The sequence below is a fragment of the Equus asinus genome, chromosome 2 (genome assembly GCF_041296235.1).
Source record: "Equus asinus isolate D_3611 breed Donkey chromosome 2, EquAss-T2T_v2, whole genome shotgun sequence".
Classification (NCBI taxonomy): domain Eukaryota; kingdom Metazoa; phylum Chordata; class Mammalia; order Perissodactyla; family Equidae; genus Equus; species Equus asinus.
The window spans coordinates 84,452,709-84,476,604 of record NC_091791.1 but is presented as its reverse complement, the minus strand read 5'-3'; the positions used below and the strand labels follow the sequence as shown (position 1 = coordinate 84,476,604).

The following is a 23,896-nucleotide window of genomic DNA, read 5'->3' as shown; positions in this document are numbered from 1 at the left end:
TGAATCTTGGCTCCAGGATTGCAAGGACAAGAGTCAACAGAAAATCAGTTCATTCACCTGTCCCAGTTGTCCTCCACTGGCCCAGCTTTCCCCAACACCGGTTCTTTGACAGCGAGAAAACCTCCTCGGGGGCTTCCCAAGTGTTTCTCCTTTATCCATGATAACTTTAACGAGAAAGCTAGTGTTGTATCATTCTGGACCACTCTTAATTAATATTAGGCTTTTTAAAAACTTCACTTTCTAGGGGCTGGCCCCGTGGCCGAGTGGTTAAGTTCGCATGCTCTGCTGCAGGCGGCCCAGTGTTTCGTCGGTTCGAATCCTGGGCGCGGACATAGCACTGCTCGTCAGACCACGCTGAGGCAGCGTCCCACATGCCACAACTAGAGGAACCCACAATGAAGAATACACAACTATGTACCGGGGGACTTTGGGGAGAAAAAGGAAAAAATAAAATCTTAAAAAAAAAAAAAAACTTCATTTTCTACCCAAACAAATTTTCTTTAAATCTACTAGGAATTTTCTTTCCTTCCTTTCTCCCAAACCTCAAAGTATACCTCTCTCCAAAGCCTTCGTCCCTCAACTATACAACCTCCAAAAGAGAGAATTTTTTTAACATAACATAGTCAGACATCACACAATGGAAAAGGAATACAATACATTAAATTACCCTTATTTTTATTGGATAATAGATTTTTTTTCTAATTCTCATGTATGTGATTATTTTTCTATTACTGGCCATTTTTCATTTAGAAAATCTTGAAGGGGAGCATCAATCTACTTAATTGTGTTTGCAGAGAGAAGCAAACACAGCAATCCAGACATGAAAGAGCATTATAAACCCTATGGAATGGTGATGATGGCAGAACGTTTCCAAAATGACAAGAAAAAAAAAGTATGGCTTCCTTTGTTTACATAATGTATGAAGTTCATTAGTCAGTCAATACTACCAGGTACCACAAAGCAGCAACCATATGCGAAGTCTAGGCAAGGTCTTGGCTTTTAATAAAGTAGGATTAAAGTCAGCCTTGGAAATATGCTCGGGGTAACAAAATTAAAGAAGCTCCACCTATTTCTAGAATGCTAAGGAATGAGTTTGAACCTGGAGCCTCAAATTGCAAAGTCCCCCAGGACCTAGAGCGGCCTTCCCATAGCCTGATCTCAGTAATGGGAGGGTGTGGCTGCTAACATCCACTTCCAGTGTTGGCCGATCACAGAGAAGACTTTTAACATGCTTGGTGCTTGGCATTGAGGAGTGAACCCTCACTGTGCAAGACCCTCGGATCTGCCCAATAAATCTCTTGCACCGTGTACATTTGAGCCATGCAGTAAAAGGACTTGAGACAACGCAGATGGAAAGCTGAACATTTCATGCCTTCCTTTGTTTAAAATAAATCAATCGCATCTGCAACACTTTCCTAAAAGCTGGAAGAGCTGAAGACTCTCCTCCCCTCACTTGTTTCTGCCTTCATGCTGTATCGGACTTACACTCCCTGCACCATCCATCAACCTGACTCGCCCACAAGGCCTCGCTCCTGCATGACCTTGAAGCGTAGAGTCAGCAGCACGAGACAGCCAGGAGGCAGGTGGGCACGCTGGACTCCTTCCTGCGGGCACACGGTCAACTTCACGACTCTGCACTTTTTAAATTCTTGAACTGCTCAGCAAAATGGAACACAGGACCCTGAGTAAAATTATGCACCGCAGCATAATGAATAATAAGCTCGAACCAGTGGATTTGAGAAATTTAACACACTGGAGTTCCTCAAAAGCATCATCCTTCTGGAATATATTTGCATAATAGCTCATCACCATACCTGAAGTGTCAAACCTTACCCCTGGCTATGTGTGTGAGAGCTTTCTCATCCATCAGCAAAACAGTGGGATGGGGCCACACTCATCATTTAGTTTCTCAGACATAACAGTGTTCAGACACAGAGCTGGAATCCCAGTTGAGGAAACCCAAGGCAGAGAAGGGAGGTGGAAGGATTGGCCTAAGACATAGGGCCTCTCAGACACAGAGCCAGGGAAGGCTCGAATGCCAGTGTGCCGCTAGACCCTGGAGGTACACTGGAGGATGCTGGGTACCTGCTCTGCATTCTAGACAACTTAGACCCACAGAATTATGGCAACAAAGGTCTGACCTTTGTATTGTCACTCCCCAAAAGTAAAAGGTGTGGGGGAAGTACCCCTCTGATGACAGCCGTCACTTGCTTTTTTTTAGAAGTTTTTTGATTTCAAGTGACAGAAAACCCAACTGAAATGGCTGAAGCAAAATATGGAATTCATTAGCTCCCACAGCTGAGAGGCTGATTGGGCTCAGCTGGACTCAGGGGTTAAGGTGGTGCCATCTCCGTGTCCCTTGGCCCTGCATTCTTCTGTATTTGCTGCATTCTCAGGCCCTTCCTGCCTTGTGGGGAGACAAGAAGCCTGCCAACAGCATGAGGCTTGCATCCCACACCGCCGAGCCCAGTGGGAAAGAGAGGATTCGCCTTCACTGCAGGTCTCCCCTGCCTCAAAGTCCCAGAAATCACTGCGGCCAGGGGGGAACAAGAGAACCCTGGAACTCTGGGTTTCACACCTTGTCTATTGCCTTGGCCCTTCTGGCCACAGTCTCACTTGCTTGTCTGTTTCTTGCTTACCTGTGGCCTAAAGTCCGGGAAAATATTTTACGCAGAGCTAAGTTTTCTAGAGGGAAATGAAACACCAGGCAGGCACTGCACGGCCGTAAGTGTACAGCCCCGGCACGTGGCCCCCACCACCTGGCTGAGGTTTACGGTACAAACCCTTGAGTTCCTTTGGCTCCTGGGTCTGTCTTAGCACCTCCATTTCATTGCACATAACTAAGAACATTTCTTGCTGCTGTATCTCTTCTTCTATTACTTTTGGAAAGTTCCAGACTTGCTCCACACTCCTACTCTGGCTGTATCTGTGAGTCCAGGAGCCAGTGCCTACCCAGACGTGGCCCTGCCACAGCCAAGCCGTGTTAATCCCTAAACACAGTTCGTTTACCAATAGACAGACATGTGCAATCTCAAAGTGACTCCCAAGCATTTTACATTGCTCGAAACTCGACATTTATATACGCGTCCAGACAACTGTGAGTCCCTTCTGGGGAGGATCCTCAAAACCTACCATTAGCTCCTAGGAAAAGTGAGGGCATTTCTTGATCGTTTTCACAGACGTATGAAGTTATTTAACACTCTCGAACACTAAGGGCAACGATGGCCTCAAACAGGAATTTCTCAAATCACCCGCTTAGAAAGAAAATTGCATCTGAAATTAACTAGTTTGACTCCCTTTCTGGGCTTGAGATTTTATTCAGAACCACAGGCTTCTTGCCCTTGAAGGTCATCAAAGCTGCCTCCTGCTCTAATTTCATGGCTACACACCTGGAAAGGACTAGAACCAGCACGCCCCACACCATTATTGGTGATGGTGGGTTCCCCAGTCTGAGTGGTGCCACAGTCACGGCTCTGGCCACACTGGACAGCAGGCCACCCCAAAGGGCTGCTCCTCACGCCTCCAGGGTGTGGAGCTGCTGAGCACCAGGCCGGGCCACAGACACAAGCAGGGCCTCCTGAGGGAGGTGGTCCACTGAGAACCGCTGCGCCCTGCCTCGGGGACACAGGGAAGCACCAGGAAGACCCCTTCAGATAGGAAAAGACAAGCTCACCAGCAGATGCCTTTTCCAGACCTTGCAAAGTGGCCCCTCACCACGCTCTCACACAGCCTGAAGAGGGGGCTGCGTGCATTTGAGCTACGCGCCTTCTGTGGTCCACATATCACAAGTGTGAAGCTCAGTCTGATGATTTAAAGAACAATCTTGAGAGTCCTGTTGGTTCTGACTGCTCAAGGAACCACCGTCTGCTTCCGAGGAGCACTTCGAAGATGACAGGGACCACAGTGCACCTCAGCAGCACTTGGAGAGCTCCTGCCACTGGGAGGGTGCTGCACAGTGCTTCCCTCTGGGACGGAGAGAAGCCAGTCCTGCAATAAGGGACACTCAGTGAGTGGCCTCAGCCCTTCCCGCACAGTCCCCTCCAGACAGGCTCCAGTGAAAGCAAACACTCTTTCTAGTCACACGCAAACCTTTAACTGGCATTCACTGAATTTTTCCTTTCTCTCTCTTTTTTTTTTTTTTGGTGTGGGAAGTCTTTGAGAGGCTTCAGGACATAATGGAAAGTGCTCGGGGCTGGAAGAAGACCAGACCCGGGTTAATGTCTTGGCTCAGCTACTGACTTGTTCTGTGACCTTGAGCAAGTTAGTTACCTTCCCTGAGTTTCTTTTTTCTGATCTGTGAAATGAGAAAAATGAAATTCTACTTCCAGAATGAATAAGGACTAGAATGAATATATTTGAGAAGGTGAGCAGGTGTTCAATAAATACAAAAAGATGAGGATCGCTATGGCTGCAGCTCCTGCTGCTGCTTCGCCCCTATGACCTTTATGATTATCATGAATAATAATACATCCAGCGCCCAACACACTGTGGGGACAGATCTGAGAGCTCCGACAGCCCTGAGACCTCTGACAAAGGAGCTTCAGGACTTTTAGCTCAACAGTAAAGATGTCCAGACAGTTTGTAAACATACCCAAATAAATTATGGGGTAGCTTAATTGCAAGTTGAAATATGTAAATCCCTCCCCTGAATAATTGCAAATTCTATTATAGTGCTGCATTTTCCTATTAACCCATAAGCCATATACACTTCCTGCTTTGTACTTAAGAAAAAAACTGCCTTTTGAGAAGCTCAATGTTTTGCACAAAGATCTCACAAACCATGTTTAAAGCAACTCAGTAGGTAGAGAATATTCAGCGAAATCCTCTCCATTCTGAAAAAAGTAAAAAAATAAAGTGTGAAGTTGAGAACTTCTGTCTTTGACTTAATCCAGTCAGTCATCCCCAGTTCCGTCTTGCTCATCATCATTAACAAATCATGGATGAAGACCCAGATGGTGACAGGCAATCCCATCTGCAGACAGCACAAGTGAGGGGGCTGGAGAGATGATGAATGACTGAATTCAACCTCTATGGACTGGAATGTTGAGTTAATGCCAATAGGCTGGAAGTTGATAGAGGAAATGTAAATTTCTGATTTTCAGTAAAACACACACATGAGATCGGGATGATGAAGATTTGGCTTGGCAATACTTGAGTGAAATAATCGAGAGATTTTAGATTTTAAGAGGCATAAATGAGAGCAGAACATCTGGCTCACAGGAAGTAACAGGTCCCTCTACTCCCAGCTGAGTAGATGACATCTGGAGCAGGCTAAAGAGGTGAGGTTTAGGGACAACCCAGTAAACATCTGGATGAGGCTGGCTAGGATGCCCAAGGTCTACATTATGTTACACAAAGAAAAGTTAGGGGTGTTTAGCCTGAAGAAGAAGGCAGTGAAGGGAAGGAGAGCTGCCTTCAAAATGGTAAAGGATGATCCAGCTATCCCACTACTGGGTATTTACCCAAAGAATATGAAATCAATAATTCAAAGAGATTTATGCACTCCTATGTTCACTGCAGCATTATTCAGAATAGCCAAGACAAGGAAGCAACCCAAGTGCCCATCAATGGATGAATGCATAAAGAAGATGTGGTATATATATATAATGGAATACTACTCAGCCATAAAAAAGACAAAATCATGCCACATGCAACAATATGAAAAATGCAAAATAAGTCAGACAGAGAAAGACAAATACCATATGATTTCACTCACATGTGGAAGATAAACACATAGATAAAGAGAATAGATTAGTGGCTACAAGGGAGAAGGGAGTAGGGGGAAGGCAAAAGTGATAAAGGGGCATATACATATGGTGATGGAGAAAAACTAGACTATTGGCAGTGAACATGAGCAGTCTGTATAGAAACTGCAATACAATAATGTACACCTGAAATTTATACACTGTTATAAGCCAATATGACCTCAATAAAATTAAAAAATGGTGGGGCCAGCCCAGTGACACGGCAGTTAAGTTGGCACATTCCACTTTGGAGGCCCGGGGGTTGCCAGTTCAGATCCCCGGTACCAACCTATGCACTGCTTGTCAAGCCATGCTGTGACAAACATCCCACAAATAAAGTAGAGGAAGATGGGCACAGATGTTAGCTCAGGGCCAGTCTTCCTCAGCAAAAAGAGGAGGATTGGTGGCAGGTGTTAGCTCAGGGCTAATCTTCCTCAAAATAAATAAATAAATGGTAAAGGATGGAATGTGCAGGAGGCAGGAGCATGCTGGCTGCTCCAGGATCAGCAGGTGCATCCAGGTGACTGTGGTATCCAGGTGATACCACAAGGCGCAGACTCAGCACAGTGAGGAGCCCATAGCTGCAGCAGACAAAACTCACAGGGGCTGCCTTTTAGGCAGAAGGTCTGCTCCTCCACCTGGAGTAGGAAGAGGCCAGAGGACTTCCTTCTGTGGATAGCACAGAGGGAATTCTGTAACTCCAAGAGTCCATGCTAGCCTCACTTCTATATTACAAACCCAAGAGGGGGCTGGGAAACAACACGGTAAGATTCACCAGACGCCACTTAGACTAGTTGAACTATTTTGATCATATATTTTGTTATCTGATAAATCACCAAGAGTGGAGCTTTAGAGACCCTGTTTTTCCACCAAGGCAGCTGTGATGCTCAAAGAATAGAACCTGGGCTCTATGACTGGTTAGGCATCAAAATAAACACAGCCCCTGAAGGTGAAGACTAATATTTACGGGGCATCTCACAGCACGCTGGTTGTGGATCTGACGTTACGTGGTCCACACATGTGTCCTTTCACTGGTTAATACGATTGTGTTCTGCCATTTCAGAAAGAATTTCAGGTAAGTTGCAAGGATACATAAAATATGTTAAGACATAATTGAAGTACAAGTTGAATGAGAGAAGACAGAAACCGGGAAGGAGAACAAAATGGGGCCAGGAATAAGGATAGAAATGCTGTACATAGAAATGACCTGCACATTCACCACAATGAGCCATATCTCTTCTGGTGTTTATGACTTCTGGGAGGCACACAGAGACAGTCATCCCATTTTACAGATATGTTAATGGACGCTCACAGACTGAATAATTTCCCAAAGTCAAACACCTAACCAAGTAGATGGGCTGGGATTTTAATGGAGGTCTGACTACCACACAGTTCGCGCTTTCCGATGTACCATCACCACTTCAGGCAGAGCTGAGGATTAAGTTGGCTGATTATCTTCTCGCTGACAAGGGTGGGATCAAGGACACAGAATGCAGAGTTGACGTTTTTTGCAGACCAATCCTGTAGAGCGATTCCTATTTGTTAAAGCCTCGCATAGTGCCCTCACATGGATGCTTAATGCATATTTGTTGACAAGGAAAACGCCCAGAATGATTTAACATTGTAAAACCAATCTGGAGAGTATGATAGAAAGGTAACAACTATGAAAGCTACATTTGCCTTCCAGGTAGTTGTTACATGTGTTTCCTTATAGCTATAGTTTTTCACATTTTATAAAGACTTTTGATATATCAAAACAAAATCACTGTCAATGGGACTTTTCACTTTTAGAGCTGAAGATACTTAACTTCTTTAGGACAAAGACATTTGCTGAAACAACCATGGACAGGAGTCAAATACTTTCTGGTCTAAACATTTGTTTCATGTTAATGACAAAGTTTGGCTATTTAGTGGTTGTTTATATGTAATGAGAAGGATGATAAATCATAGCAGAATTTGTTTCTAAAGCTTTTTAAAATGCTCTGACATAAGGGCATTTATAAACACACGGCACTATTATTACAGTGCATCTGCTATCATCGCCTGGAATTTAAATGGAAGCACCAGGCAGAGCTCATCAAGATGTATTTTAAAGACCTTATTAGTCAAGAACACATCAGTTTAATGGAGAACATTCTAACAATGGCAAATGAAACCCAGATTGAGATTTCCTTTCCCTTTTACATAATATTGTTGGACTTAATTCATTTAAGAAATATTATAGAACAGCTACCATGTGCATGGCCCCATAGGGACACAAAGATCAAAAAGAAATAAGTCCAAACTTTGAGGGAAATGCAGTCTATACGAATCCTGGGCAGAATTTACTGATGGCCACAGAGCAAAGGCATTTTCTAAAGACGACTGCGACAATACCTCATATCCTACAAGTCCTTCTTGAAGCTTACCACTCATCCATCAAGAGGTGGAACATAATTCCCCATCTTTTGAGTCTGGGTGGGTCTAGATGGGAAACAGAGAGGTGGAGGGAGAGATGAGCATGTGAAGGGCACAGCCCAAGGAAACGTTTGAAAAGAAAAATCCACAACATGTGCTGCATGAGAGTGTTGTGGGAGATGGGCTAGAAAATGAGATTAAGACTGAGGAGTGTCTATATCTGTGCTGTTCAAGATGGCAGCCTCTAGCTACATGTGGCTATTAAAATTTAAATTAATTAAAATTAAATGGAATTAAAAGTTCAGTTTCTCAGTCACACGAGCCCTGTTTCAAGTGCTCACTAGCCACATGTGGCTGTTGGCTACCATATTGGACAAGGCAGATATGGCGCATCTTCCTCAGCACAGAACTGTACTGGACAGTGCTGGCCTTTGTGGTATTTCTCCTTGTTCCTCAGGCAGCAATGGGCCACCACAGGCTTTTGAGACAGGACATAGCCTGGTGTTATGTGTGGGGAATCGACTAGAGAGTGGGTTAGAAGGGCAGAGGACACGTTTGTCGTCTGTTCCCCTGAGGAGCAGACCTGGGAACAGCAAGTCTGCGGATTTCAAGACAGCCCAGGCTGGGAAAGCAGCCGAGCCAGCGTTATCAGGTAGCTGGGGATTTACTTATTGGCTCCTCAGAGTATTAAAATGGTTTCATTACAGCACAGCGCTTGCTGGAGACTTGCAAAAACCAAAGCCAGCTTTACAAGGCCTGAAATAAACACCAGGGGACTGGAAAGCGAGAGAGCAGGGGTGGAAAGGGAGAGGAGGCCCAGGGGAGGGGATGGTAAGTGCCTCTCCCCACACCCTCATGTCTGGGGTGGCTGACCTGGGCACCCACAGGGCAGAACGGGCTCACCAAAGCTCCAGAGGACAGGGTCTTTTAAAGTGCCAGACACCTAGTAAACAACTAAACAGAGTCGATCACGCTAATCCTCTGCTCCTTTGTATCAACTGAAAGGAGGTAATGAGAACAGCGGCAGAGACGCCCTAAAGGAAGCACGCTAGAAGTCATTAGTACCGGAAATAAAACCCAGCCGTTTATGACAGATAGAATGAGCTTTCCAGAGCGTTGGCAGGCATCCAGATGAAATTTCCCGCCATTTTCTTCCCTGGTACCCACCACTCTTAACTGTCCTGAATTCCACTGCTGATCTTTTCAGCAGACAGGCCACAGGACTCTGTATTATGATGCTTAACACAAGATGACAAGAGACCTTCAGGTGACTGCGTTTTGTATCATGAACGTTTTCCCCAGCGGGAGTGAACATTTTCTCCAATGTGGCTCCCTCAGAGACACCTAGTAAAGGGTGGACGTCCTTATACACACCCACAGACCCCGACCCACAGTCCCCCTCCCACCATGGACAGGCCCACCAAGGGTCGATCCCTCCCACACAGAACAGATGCTAAATTGAGGAAAAGAATAGACCACAACAGAATCAATTCTTGGTGAGACTGAATAAAAAAACATAAATCCTGCTCTATAAGCCCTTACTTTTAAGTAACTCACATAAACCGACAATTCAGACCTAAATGTATCTTCCAGAACGGGTGGCATAATCTTGAAAGCAAGGAGGCTAAATAAGAACACGCATAACTTGCTCTGCACAGGTGTTAGGATGCCTCCCAGTAATAGGACCTCCTCACAAACGTTTCTCCATTCCCCTTTCGACGGGGAAACTGGAAACCCTCCCCAGCTCAACGGGGGGTGTAGGGGGGGGGGGTGCATTTTGATCAAACCAACCCTCCCAGGCCAGAAAGACTGGTTCCTGACTTATCTGAGAACAGGAGACAAAGAGAACGTTTTGCATTGAAGATCAAGTTTTAAATAGCTTGTACTTTCCTTTCCTGCATAGTTAAAAGCGGGAGAGGTTGCCACTGCTCTTATTTACAAGCGTTTCCAGAAGTGTGATTTCCAGAGCTCTAAAAACGTTCCCCAAATTGTTTTCTCCTAAAAAAGCTTAAAGGCAAGCCAGTTCTGGTAGTTTTCTTTTACTCTCTGGCTCTGTAAAGATGCACAATATCTCTTTAGACAAATGTAAAACAGGACTCTTGTTTATGAGAAAAATTCAGGATGACTTGACTTGTCCTGCAAAAATCCTGCCTCTCTTAGAATATGAGGAATCTGCCAGGAACGCGAGGGCCACCCCCCCCCAACCTCTCCTTGGTCTCCCAGCACCGGCTTGCCGTGGGGTGCTCTGGTCCGGTTAGTTTTCCCCAGCACACCCCTAAATGTGAGCTCGCGGGATGTCATGCACTTAGTCGTGGTAAAGACCTGTCAGCATGGGTCAAGAGGGGACAGAGACCTCTCTGCCAAGCAGTCAGAGAGGAACCACCCAGCGCAGGCTCCCATGGAGCTTACGCCATGCAAGGTCCTCTTCCAGGTGCTTTACCTAAGTTAACCCACCTTCTCCTCACGAGTCCGTGATGTGGGTCTTATTATTTTGCCCCCATTTTACAGAAGAGGAGAGAAAAGCCTGAGGTGACCAGTGTGAAGCGGGAAAGGTGAGGTGTGAGCCCGGGCAGGCGGGCGGCCCAGGCTGTGCTTAACCACTATGCTTTCCTCCTGTCCTGGAAAGATGCGTTTTGGGTTCATGGAAACCGTCTAAGGGGAGAAAGAGAAGCCACAGATCTCCTAACTTAATGTTGACCTCTGTGAGCCACAAAGGGCACGCTGTTGTGTCAGAGTTGTGCAAAGTATAGACATATTATAGGAGGTGGATTAGGGTTTATACGGCACAGCAGAGGCATGGCTAGAAAATTGGGACCAAAGAGGTCTGAAACGGAGTCCCAGGACACAGAGCGATTCCTCTGCCCCAGCTGAAGACAGGCTGGCTCACCAGGCCGCCTCCTCCGCTGTTCTCAGGCCCTTCCCTCCACAGGTCATTAAGAGTTCTTGAAAATTACTTAGTGAACCATTCCTCCTCTCTCTTCACCTTCCCTTAAAAATAATTGCCCCCACTCCATCACTGTTTGCTTGAGGAAATATATGACCAGCCAGACCATGCACTTGAAGAAAAAGTGCATAAATCATCTTCCACGAGTTTAATGGTGCTGAGAAAAATTGGTGTTCTCTTTATGTTGAGCTCTGATGCGTGTACACGTGTACATGACACGCATAGTTAGAACGCTCACAGAAGGGAACATGCGCCATCCAGGGGCGATCTCGGCATGTCTCGGCCCTTCAAACGACCTGACGATGGTTCCGTAAGCAACATTTCCCAGGGCAACTGCTAAAATTTGGCAATTATAGCTCATTTTCCATTCATAACTGGTGAAACCTGGAGAAGTGTCCCAATTGCAATTTTCGATCAGTTATGTTTTGTGCTAAGCCTGGAAGCCCCCGTGGGTGCCCACCCCACAGCAGGATGAAGCATGAAGCCTGGACCTTTCACAGAGGAAGGTTAAGGAGCATTGTGCAGCCCAAATCTTCATCAAGCAAGCCAGCATCAACTTTAGGTCTTACTTGTAGTTCTTCTCCCAGAATTTCACTGGCCTGACATACGAGGTGATGAAAATGACACTCCCGAGAAACGGGCTCAATGGAGTAGAAAAGATGGACGTGGCAAACGTCTGAAAGAAAAGCATGGCAGAATCTGAGAATTTTGAGTTAAGGTGAAAAATTTTTTTCATCGTTATATTTCTAAGTATCATTTTAGATTTGGAGTAGTTTGCATTAAAACTATTTTCTCACCAAAGAAAGAAAGATGCCCATACACTTCTCTCTCTACATACATATTTGGAAATATAAACCTTTCAGTAGTATCCTGCTAGGTCTCATTTCACTGTCACGAAAACCAAATGATTCTCATAAAAATCCCAGAAGTCTCAGTATAATTCATGGCAAAGATTTAATATCGAAGGTTTGAAAAGAACAGTTTCTTTTTACTAAGATATCAGTAGCCGAAAAAAAATGCACTATGGATTCAAGTACTAAGTACATTTATAAATAATTAAAATTAAATTATACTTTTTAAAGTAAATAAATAGCATCATTTGGGCACGCAGCATCTCTGTTTTTCAAAGAATCTTTTCCCACTACTCAAAAATATGTATTCTTTATCATATATTGAACACCAATGGCTCAATTCAAGTCATGTCTGGTTTATAAGCTAAAAATGAATATATATAAAGTCACAGCATTTTGTGGGCCAAGTCGCCCCTTTACACTCTGTAGGGGTTTCTCACTCACTGGCGTACCTCATTCTCACACAGCTTGGTTCGTCAGAAATGCAATTGTTCAATATTAAAATTAGGTAGGCTGTAATATTTGGCTTACACCCAACTGATCTCTGCAAATCTGAGGGAGGTGCCAGAAGGGCTGGTCCCTCCCCACTCTCGCTCCATCATTGGCGACCTCCTCCCAGCTGCCAATCACACACACATCACTGTGGCGCAGGGGCGACGGTGGGGCCTGTGGCTGGAATCGGAGAGGGAACTGAGGTGGCAGAGGTCAGCCGGGGGCCAGACTGCCCAGGTCTCACATGTGCACATTGTTCCTTGTCCCCAGGGGAAGACTCGGGGAGTTCCACTACAGGTCTGATCTGATCTTCCCACCTGGAAGGGGACATGTGCTACTTTCTCACCGCTGCACAAATGGAGGTCTTATTTCTTTAGCCTGTGTTCCAAAAGTTCTGGCAGAATGTGAAAAAAGAAATGTCTGGCATAGATAGGGAGACTGTGTGTCTCAATTCCAACTAGAACATGGAAGAAGGAACTCAGGTTCAAAGCGCATGCGCATATTATCAGTGGCGGGGCTTAAGTTCCGTGATAGGGGAGGGCTGGCGATGAGACCTTCATAGCCCCACTTATATGAAAATACAGAAAAGGGAGTGACAGTACTTGTGCTGTCCACAGGCACTTCTCCATGCATTTATGCATTTTCACAGATTTAATCTCGGAGTTTTGCTTCAGGACTAACTGTGGCATTTCTTTCTCTTTTTTGCTATTTATTTTCAAACACCTTCAGGAGTGAAATGATACATCCTCCATCAGTAATCCATTCTGGTGGTGAATTGTTTGGCTATCAAAAAGATCTCTATTGTGCTACAATTTAAATCCAATTCCTTTCCTTTGACCCAGGTTCAAATGGAGGACTATAGCACAATCCGCCACAGCCACGTCTGTCATCACCCGTCAGCTTCCTCTTCATCTGCAAGCGGAAAGCATCTAAATACCTCTGTCACAAAACACACCAAATTAACTATGTCCCCCGTCACTGGAAGAAAAGGGAGCTACGTGGGAGACGTCATTGAGCAAAGGTACTGGAAAATGTGGGAAGGCAGAGTGAGGTCCCAGGGGGAGTTCCCTGGTGGGAGAAAGGGAGCCAGGGAGGAGGGCAGGAGAGGAATGTCCACACCACCAGGTGACAGAGGACACTGTGGGGCTTGCAGAAGAACCAGGACAAAGCCGAATGCAGCCAGGACTGGGCAGAATGCTAGAAGAACTGGCATTGCCTTTCTTTTTGATTCTAAACATTTCCTCCCAAATTATCTTGTCCATTTTTTAAAGGCTAGAAACAATTATCCAGAAATTAAGAAGGGAGAGAAGTCGTGCTAGGCTATAAATAGGTAGGAAAGGAAATGAAGTTCAACAGGCCAGAGGGCAGAGGTGGGGCAGAAGTGAATAGGTGGACTCAAGGTTATTTTATTTAGGGAAGATCAGGAAATAAATATAGCATGCTCCGGGCAAATCTGAAACTGTGACTATTACTGCTAAGGCAGGGCCGAGAAACAGGGACTCCTAAGCGAGCGAGCACATGCAGCCCTCTTTATTTCTTACTGAGAGCAAGCCAAGAGGTTAGCCTAAGAGCTTTAAAAGCTTTAAAAGCTCCAGGTTTATTTGAGTACATTTAAAATGAAAAGATCAACGTCAATACTTAAAGTAAAAAAAAAATCATTAGAAGCTCAAAAGGGTATACCAAATAGAAGGCAGCCTTCCCCATACACCCAGTTAACAGAGGTAATCTGGCTAAGTCTGTCTAATTATCAGAAGACAGTGGTCTTGCCTGGTCTCTGCCATGTGAAAAGGGTGAGCGTTCTCATCTTTCGCTGGAGGTCACAAGCTCAGACACCAACACAGGCGACCGAGGGAGCAAACGCGCTAGGACTGAAAAAAGCAATTTCCTAAACAGTGCCCCGCTGGCCTGAGAGCTAATTCAATTCCAAAATGGAGCAAATTAGTCCCTTCTCAATGCCAGGATGGACCCATAGCTTCTTAATAGAGTGATAAAATAATTAACATTTCAAAATTAGTCAAGATCCAGGGCGGGCATTTAGGAACCTGGTAGCTTTGTCTTGAAGGCATGTATATTCCAGTTTTCTAAACCATTTATCTCTTTACATTCGGAATGGTTGGACATTAGATTCCAAATAACAAATATCAATCTTTACAAGTGGCCAAGGATGGGAAGGGGTCCTTGGATGATGGAGAGGGGAGCTGAAGGCCCTGTGAGTCATCACACAGCTTAAGGGGTCAGGCTCCTCCGTCCCTTCGAAGGCTCTGTGGCTTAGCAGAAGCGAGGAAGTGGATGTCACTAACAGGGACAGTTTTTAGGAACAAAGCATGGGGATCCATCCAGTGTTCAAAATCAGAACTACCCAATGCCCAGTAAAATGCACATCTCAAATGTGTTCAGTTTCTTAAGAGTCCATCCATCATGGAAGCACCTAGATTTAACGCGCGCTGTGTGCAACTTGAGATAGATGCTAACGCTGCTTTTATCCTTATGGGCGAAATTAAGTGTCAGATATGATGTGCTTGTGTGAGAACCCTCAACACACATATAGGTCAGGTAATTGAAAGTGACGGCTCCCAGAACGGTCTTAATTCAGCTGTGGAACTACAAGGAGTAATTAGCATTAGTGAACTCACCTAACAAGGCATAAACAGCCAGGAGAAACGCTGCAGAGCCACACGAGACCAAAGGTAGGGGGAAACTGGGAACCATAACTTCAAGTTTCAAATTCTCAGTGCAACTCCTCAACCACTAATTTGCATTAATCTAATAATTTTTATTTAATAAACAGCTTTACATTCTAGACAGCATACCTTAGACACACTTCAGAAATAAATAAAAATCGCCTCGCTCTTTCATCACACTGTCTTTGTTTTAAAGGACTCTGCTTAGAAAAACTAAAATTACTGGTATTATAGAAAATGATTGCAGTTAAAGGAAAAGGGTGGTGCATAAGCTTACACTTGTGAAATTTTTTTTCCTTAGCTTGTTTTGCCAAATAACCTTGAAACACTTTAGAAATATCAATGCAGGTTTAAAAATAGGAACACAGGACAATGTGCATTGTGAGGCCAGCTCTTGGAATACTTAAAAAAAAAATTTTTTTTAAACAAATGAGTCTGGAGGAGAGCATTTTTTAAATTCTAGAATATATTATCACTTGATGACTAATCTCAAGTGTGTTTTCATCCCTGTGCACGAAGTTCAGACCCCAGAGATTCTTTAGGAATTGTCTTAACGAGCCTTATGCAAACTTCACATGAAAGAAGGCTCTGAGTGGTCATTAAAACCAGCTAATAGCACCCATAATGGGACGCTAGAGTCTAGAACCGTGGGGCACACACATCAGTGGGTTAAGAATCCCAGGCGGCGTGTGAAGATGGAGATTTTAGGATCCATGCCCTGAAATGTGATTTTAAAAGGATGTGCTGGGCTCAGGAATCTACTTATTTAACAAGCTTCCTCAAGGATTCCAACACAAGCAGTCCCTGAACCACATCTGGGGAAATACAGGTTTAGAAAGTACACATTCAGTGGGAAGGACAAACTTTGAGGGCAAATTTTAGGCCTGAGTCAAATATTTTTGTTTACCCTCTGTCTTCAAGAGTATTTTTTACTAATCTCTCTCTTTCTTTCTCTCCACACACCCACACACACACACAATTTAGCTCTCTGGTCAAAGTGATCTTTAGAAGGACCAACTCAAATTTGTTTTGAAGTAAATTGAAACTAATTGCCATTATGGAAACACTTAAAAACATACAAGAAAACCAAATGAAACTACACATGATAAAACTAGGCTCCTTGGCTAATAGGAACTAGAAAACAAAACCAAAAATTATTTTTTTAGTCTTCAAAGATATTTGGGTAATTCTATTTGCACCTAATTCTGGGTTTTGGAATATTACTCAAGTAGCTGGCAACTATATCACAATATAATGTTATATAATCTATGATAATATATCGAGTACATCAAGCTTATCCACACTGCTTAATAAGAGCAAATTGATTTGCACTATTTTGGACAAGCCAAGCTAATCATTTAAGCAGTAACTTTCCATTTAAAAGACAGGATATCTTAACGCAGGTCTGGGCAAGGGAAAAGGAAGAATCAGAAAAAAATAAAGTAACTCCTGAATATGCATTAAAAAGGAGGAAGAGTTCAAAATTAAGAAACATCTTTTAAGGCTAAGTAGCCTAAAGGGAATCCAAAGTGCCTGCCCATGTCCCCACTGAAATGCAATCTTAAAGACTTTCACATCTTTTTACTGCCAGGGTTCATTGAAAAGCTTGCATCCGTAAAATGTAATCTCAGCTCTCAGGTGAAACCAGAAGCAGAAAGGATACGCGGGATTGCAAAGAGCTGAGCAAACACATGAAATGAAGAACCCCAAGCCATCTGCCAAGGAGCCACATACGTCATGACGAACTGTAACTTGTGAAGCAGGTCCCCGAGCTGAAAGAAAAGAAGAGAAAGATTCGTCAGAGACGACAACCACAGTGGTAGCTGTGTCAAGGTCATTTAAGGTGCAAGCCTTGCAGTCAGGAAGAAGTGAAACTACTGTTTTCCCTCTTATTCTTATCTTGCTCTGTCCTAAATGTATGGCAGCTGTTTGAGAATATTTTATAACAGCAATAAGACGATCAGAAGAAACCCTGTGTGGTTAATCTCACCAGATTAATGATTTCAGCCAATACAGTGTCATCTCTGCCTTTCTAGAAGAACACTCACAGCTTGGTCTTCACACTGTGTCTTTTAGAGGGAGATTCATACAGAAACGTTTCATCACTGACATTGTCCAAGTTTTTGTGTATGAAGTTCATCTTACCTCTTCAGCTGCTCTTGCTGGAGATAATAGCTCCATACCATTGAATTTCAAGTAGGATATGGAAGCTGTTGCATTTGCTAGACAAGCCAGCACTGGAAAAAAGTGAGCTCTGGGGGAAGTAGGCGGTGGAGAGGAGAGCCCTTATCTGGACTAAGGATGAATATGAAGGGGAAACATGCTCAATGGTTTTGGCTGGAGATTGAGAATATGAACATGCTGAGAAGGATGGAGAAGAATGGACTGCCCTGGCTGTAGACCTCTGTTTTGTGGTGAGAAGCAGCTGATGAATCCCAGATGCAAAATTCTACTGCTGTCACTTCCACATACAGCAGTAACTCCAGGATGTTCCCCAAGATTCCATAGATACTCTTTGTCTATAATGGAAACTTCAAATAGCAGGATGTGTTTGTTCCTAGACTAGCTATCATAGGAGGTAGTAAGATACATGCATGTAAAGTAAAGGCCATGATGTGAAAGGGGGAGAGAAAACAGAATTCTTAATTAGGTGCAGTAGGTGTTACAGAGAACATCAGAAGACCACAATGAAAAGAAGGCAAAGGTTGGGAAATAGGGCCATTAAGGAAAGCTCCAAGGAACCAAGATAACTTAGTCCTTCAGTGAAAGGTCAACCTTGTGATTTTGAAACCAAAAGACGAGGTTACTTTGAATTGTTCCATTAAAGTGTAATGAGAGAAAATGAAGTTAACTAGAATCCTCTCCAAATCTTCCTGTCACTTTTCTTGTCTCACCATATTCTCACAAATATCCTGGTTTGGGAGAATAACTTTAAAGTAGAATTTAACATCATTGGACAGGCCACAGAAGATGGACCATGGATAAAAACGTGGAATTCTTAAGAAGTTACAGGCATCTGGTTATGTATAGAAACCCTGGGGTCTAAATGTGTCCACTGGGGACTCTGGTCACAGACATAGTGATGAGGAATCAGAGGTAGAGAGAAGGGAAGGGAAGGTGGCAGAAGGAGAGGAGGAAAAAAGACAAAGCGAGAGGGATAGGAAAGAAACAGAGAAAGTGGAGAGGACAAAGCGAGGGTAAAAAAAAGGAAGAAAAAATGGAGAAGAAAGATGATATGATTAAACTTGAAGAACTGAAAAGGAATATGGATTCTGGGAAAAAAAGACAGATGTTTGCTTTTTGCTAATAAATTTTCTCTCTTTCCTCTTGCTCACTTGCATCAAGCTGAGAGAGCTGATCTCAATTAGCTCCCAAGTTCTTTCAGAAAGGGCACTTTTGTTTTAATCCTGGGGTTGGTTTAAGCTTCCTAAATCCATTCTGGATGGGACTCCACAGCTCCCAGTGCCTTTGAGATTCTGACCATTGAGAGAACAGCAGCTTACTCTGTCATGTCAGCTTGAGGTCTCCTCTCTTAGGGTCACATTACAGTCTTCTCCCCACCACCTTATTTTTCACCAGTCACGAGGTCACTTTACAGACTGAAACTGACAGTTCTAACACAGACTCAAACTCTTGACTCACTCCTGTTAAAAGATATGATTTCCTTTAAAGCAATATCATTTCCTTTCATCCCACCATTAACCCAACCAGAGGAGGAACGTGGTCATTACAAAAGAGAAGACATTCAAACACAGGATTCTAGATTCCATCAAAAGCAAAAGTCCTGAGAAGTAGTGCTGGGCTCTTTTCTCTTAATTTTGCTCATTTATGCCTAATCAAACTCATCAGACAAAATACCTCTGGATTCGAAACCCTCTAGTCACCCCACTGTTAAGAATTCTTAGTCTAGTTATTAAGAACCTTGTGACTCATGCCTAAGTGAAAACTGCAGGCATGAACAATATTACCTTATGTGATGTATGACGCCCCTAATGGATCATGGGTTATGGAAAGTTACTCCTGTTGGGTTTTCAGTGTATGACTATACCCTGGGAGGCTTTTAAGCCACCTTCTGGAAAAGCTGATAAGTAGGTCAGGCACAGCAACTACAATCAGACAGGCAGCCCTAGGGAAGCCTCATCTGCAAGTTCAAAGCTCTAACAAGTTAAACTTTGCCGCATTATGATTAAATGAACGTATCACAATTATTTTTTGCTTAGCACAGCAACTTGTATTTACACATAAGCAAAACCAGTAATCAGACACATGCACTCTCACGCTCTAATTGCAGCCACAGCCTCAGGTATCTTCGCTCTTTTCCTGTGTCTCTCTGTGCCTCAAACATCATGAAGAATAAATGCAGCCTTTGTAAAAGATTTTCTCTACGCGGCTTGTATAACAGACTGCTGTTCTCAATAACTGAAGAAGCTCTATCTCCGGAATGACAGTCTTTATGTATCTACGATTCCCCCACACCATGGTAATTTAATGTTCCTCCACAAAGCCCACCAGGAAAAGGATGTGCTGTCGATTTGTCAGATGCCAACACAGCGCAGCGTTTAAGAGCATGGGCTCGAGGGCATGTGGCCTCGGGTTTGAAAGCCAGTTGCTACCTATCATGGGGATGATAACAGTACCTCCTCACAGTGTCATTTGAGGATTAAACGACTTCAACTGGAAGTGCAACATAAGAGTTTGATGAATAAATGTTGGGACAAGTGGCATCTTATTTTGAAGATGTACTTAGCTCACAATCAGGAAATTCTAGAGCCCCGTCTAAAACAACTGAGGCTTACCAAGGCCAGGTCCTCTTATTTTTCATGGGAGAAAATCAGACCCAGAGAGGCTAAGCGGGCTGCTTAGATCAGACTGTGAGTCACTGGCCCATGTGAAACCAGAGGCTTAAGTTCCTGTTCCCTGCACCTGGTGATAGATATTTCTACCACCAAACCTGACCACGTCTCCTTGAGGCCATGAGCCTTCCTTGAAGGACAGTAGCAGGAAAACTGCCTGATGTACAGCAGCGGAGGAAAGGTGTCCTCTAGCTCGGCCTTCCTGCTGACAGCAAAGGGACAGAGTTACAAGTGTGGATGTGACAACTGCGGCTGCAGCCACTATCAGGGACCTCTTCTTCATGTGCACAGTGACCAAGGGCCCTGCTCTGTCCTGGAACGCCCCTCTCAGTACAAATGCCCAATTAAAAAAATACGATACCACCTAACAAGCCTGGTGATGCTCAAGCAGATCTTAAAAAGGCAGGCTGCTGGGTTACCTGTGCTTCTTGATTGCACAGCTCCAAGAAGATTGATGTGACCTACATATTTGTTCTTAAAAGTGTGGAGAGGTATGCTCCAGGTTAAAAAGACTCAACTTCATATTCTCTCTTTGTACTTTGTCTTTCTCTTCAAGAGTGAAATCAGGTGAAAGAATGAAAAATCTGTGAGAATCAAAAAAGTGATATCTAAGCACAGAAGAAAACCTAAATACAGTCACGCATCGCTTAACAACAGGGAAACATTCCGAGAAGTGTGTCATTAGGCGATTTCATCATTGCGCAAACAGCATAGAGTGTACTTACACAATCCTAGTGACATAGTCTACTACACACCTAGACGATATGGTACTAATCTTATGGGATCACCATCGTATATGTGGTCCATCATTGACCAAAACATCACTATGCAGCACATGATCATATCGATCATTAATGAGAAGCGTATATGAAGAGGCACTTTACATCATATTAGGTCATTGCATATAAAACAATAAAACATTTAAGATAGGATTTAATGGAAACAGCAACACCAACACCTTTCTAGTAAGCACCACCACTTGCAGTATAACACTGCATTGAAGTACTTTAAATAGAAATCCCATTTAGATTCACTATGAACTTGCATCTCCCTAGACAGTTTGAGGCCTCTGTTTTTATGAAGCTTATCTCACTCCTAATCTTCTGCTTCCAAGATCTTAAATCCCAGCCCTATTAAAGCATAATAAACTTCACAAGTTACCCAACTATGACTATAAGAAAAAACAAAATCATTTGGGTCTTTTCCACTGAAAACACTAGGAAAAGAGTAAAGAAAGTCACAATGGAGTAATTCTGGCTGTTTCCCAAAGAAAGACCCCATAAATATTCATTTTAAGTGACTCTTCTTGGAAATATCTTTTCAATTAGGCAGAGACATGCTGTTATATCTCTGCTATAGATAGGAAACCCAATCTGCATAAATCCACAAGCCATCTTAAGAGAAGTGTCACCAAATAAAGATGACCCCAAAACATTTCTTTGCTCATATATTCTGAAATAAAACACATGTCATCCTGCCTCTGGGGACTGCCCCCACTTTACCCCCAATGAAAAAGCTGACCGTTTATGGAACGCTTTTACGTTGGGCACTGTCTTAGGAGGCTGCACATATGTGATTCCATCTCATCAGAGTAATTCTCCCTCACGATCCCAAACACCACCTTTTCTCCTTGCTCCAGGTTTACTAATGTCCCAGATTAGTTCTATCACTTGCCCTTCTTTTGCATTTTGTTGTCAGATTCAGCTAGATTCCTTCTTAGAAAGATATGCGGTTAACTTCACACCAAACTTGTAATGATCAATGTCTCAACTTGAAGAGGCATGCAAGACTGAAAGGAGTTCCAGGAACTGGTGCTGAATTCAGGAGGAACTGAGTTCAAAATGAGAGAACACTGAGGGGGCAGAGGCTCTTGAGTGCTAGGAAAGGAGATAGAAAAATGGGAAGAAATTTGGAGATTCAAAAGGGAACAAATTAATGAATTCAGGTGGGAGCCCAGCTGAGGGATTAAAAGCCAGGAAGAAAAGAACTGGAGACAACTATGAGAACTTTTGAGGCACAGCTGGTGATGTGGGAAGTAGAAAAATGTTCAGAAAAGAATGGAAAAAGTAAAGCTAGTGACATCTCAAATGTGGGACATGACTTTTTTGGAAAGGGGGAGCACTACATTTATAGAATAACAGATTGATAACAGCAAATATGATAATTAAATTTGGGGATATTCGCTTTAAAATGTAAATATTCTCAAATAGGGGCTGACACTATGAACTAGAATTTTACAAGTTAAACAAACATATTCAGGAAGTAGTTAGAACTGGTTACAAGACTGAATTCCAGAAAGTCAGAAACAGATTCTACCTCAATATGCAACGTGTATTGGGAGCCTATTAAATAGCTCACAGTTTAGCAAAAATACCAATGGGCTTCAGGGAGCATGGTAATGCAGAGAGGTTACCACCCCACTGTAAAAATAATATAAAGAAACCTTAAAGATTGTAAGGAAATAATAGTTGAATTCAAAAGAAGGGAAACCCTGAATAGTCAGAACTGAAGAGGGAATTTAAAATAAGAATGATAAGTCTGAAGTGACACCATCATAACCCGAGAGGACAAGACATGGATATGGATCTTGGAGCTGAGGACTTGGATTTTAATGGACTTGAAGGGCTACCATGTCCACAAAAACATGGATTAGAAAAACCCCACCTACCAGTGCTGGGAAAAAGCAAAAAAGGTTACCTTCTGCCTGGTGTAGGGTAGATAAAAATCTGTCACCCACAATACACCAAAACCCTGGCCATCATAATGCAGAGGAGTAGAGTTTAAACGTAAACTATTCCACAAGAACAGGAACACAAAACCAAAGAAACTAATATAAAACACAGTAGAGGATGAGAAAACTTTTTTTGCAAAAATAAGTGCTTAAACAGCTTTCAGTGACACTTTCATGACCAGAATACATAGGTCTCCCACAGATAAAACAACAACGTCCCACTAAAGGTCAGTCCACAATGAAAATTACAAACTACACTAGGAAATGAGCAAATGAGCAAAAGTCAGTAAATGCAACACACAGGATAACCAGCAACCCAAGAATTTGAGGTAATAGAAAAATTATAAAAGAATCTAAATAAATGCATAAAGAGCTGACATAAAAAAAGAAACAATAATAAAAGAGTAACATAATATGAAAGATTAACAAATGGAATTAAAAAAGAAAGAAGTACAAATTCTATAAGTGGAAAGTGAAATCATTAAAATAAAAAAATCTCAGGAGACGGATTAAAAACAGATTAGTTACAGCAAAACATAAAAGTAGAGAAATGGAAGGACTGAGTAAATTAGCCAGAACACAGCACAAAGAGATGAAAAGATAAAAAAAATCTGAGGGGCTAAGAACATGGGTGACAGAATATGAAGATATACATACAAGTGGACTTCCAGAAGGAAAGTATAAAGAAAAGGGGAAAGAAAATATTTGAAGAGCAAATGGCTCAGAATTTTCCAGAATTGAGGAAAATATCAGTCCCTGATTGAAGAAGTACATCAAGTCCTAAACAGATAAATAAAAAGTGCCCCCACCTTACTGCACATGGTAGTGAAAATGCATAACACCAAAGTCAAAGAGAAAAATCTTTCTTATAGATTACCTACAAAGGAATTATGAATGGAAAGCAAACTTCTCATTAGCAAAGATATATTTCAGAAGACAATGAAATAATATTTTTAAGATATTAAGAAAAAATATCAAGTTAGAATTTTGTACAGAACCCCAGTGCCATTTAAGTGTGAGATGGAAATAAAGACCTTTCCAGACAAAGACTGAAAGAATTTATCACTTATAGAACTTTGCAGATAAAACAAAGAATTTACTTTAGTAAGGAGGAAATTTCCTCCTGAAGGAAGAAATGACATACAAGAATAATGGCGAGAAAAGAAAGTGCTAAAATGTTAGAATCAATAAGAATTAATTATA

At 42.9% G+C, this 23,896-nt stretch overlaps 1 protein-coding gene across 4 annotated transcripts in view; it reads right to left on the bottom strand.

The window, feature by feature from the left end:
- The window catches only part of PCNX2 (pecanex 2), a 281,436-nt gene that overhangs the window by 79,647 nt on the left and 177,893 nt on the right, over positions 1 to 23,896 (bottom strand). For all 4 annotated transcript variants that reach the window (XR_011496310.1, XM_014854585.3, XM_044758805.2 and 1 more), the window contains 2 exons: positions 16,773 to 16,881; positions 11,655 to 11,784 (listed from right to left, as the gene is read on the bottom strand). Coding sequence is in view for 3 of the 4 variants with exons in the window: in XM_014854585.3 (XP_014710071.3) it covers positions 11,655 to 11,784; positions 16,773 to 16,881 (239 nt within the window). In the remaining variant the exon portion in view is untranslated. The remainder of the gene's footprint in view (positions 1 to 11,654; positions 11,785 to 16,772; positions 16,882 to 23,896) is intronic.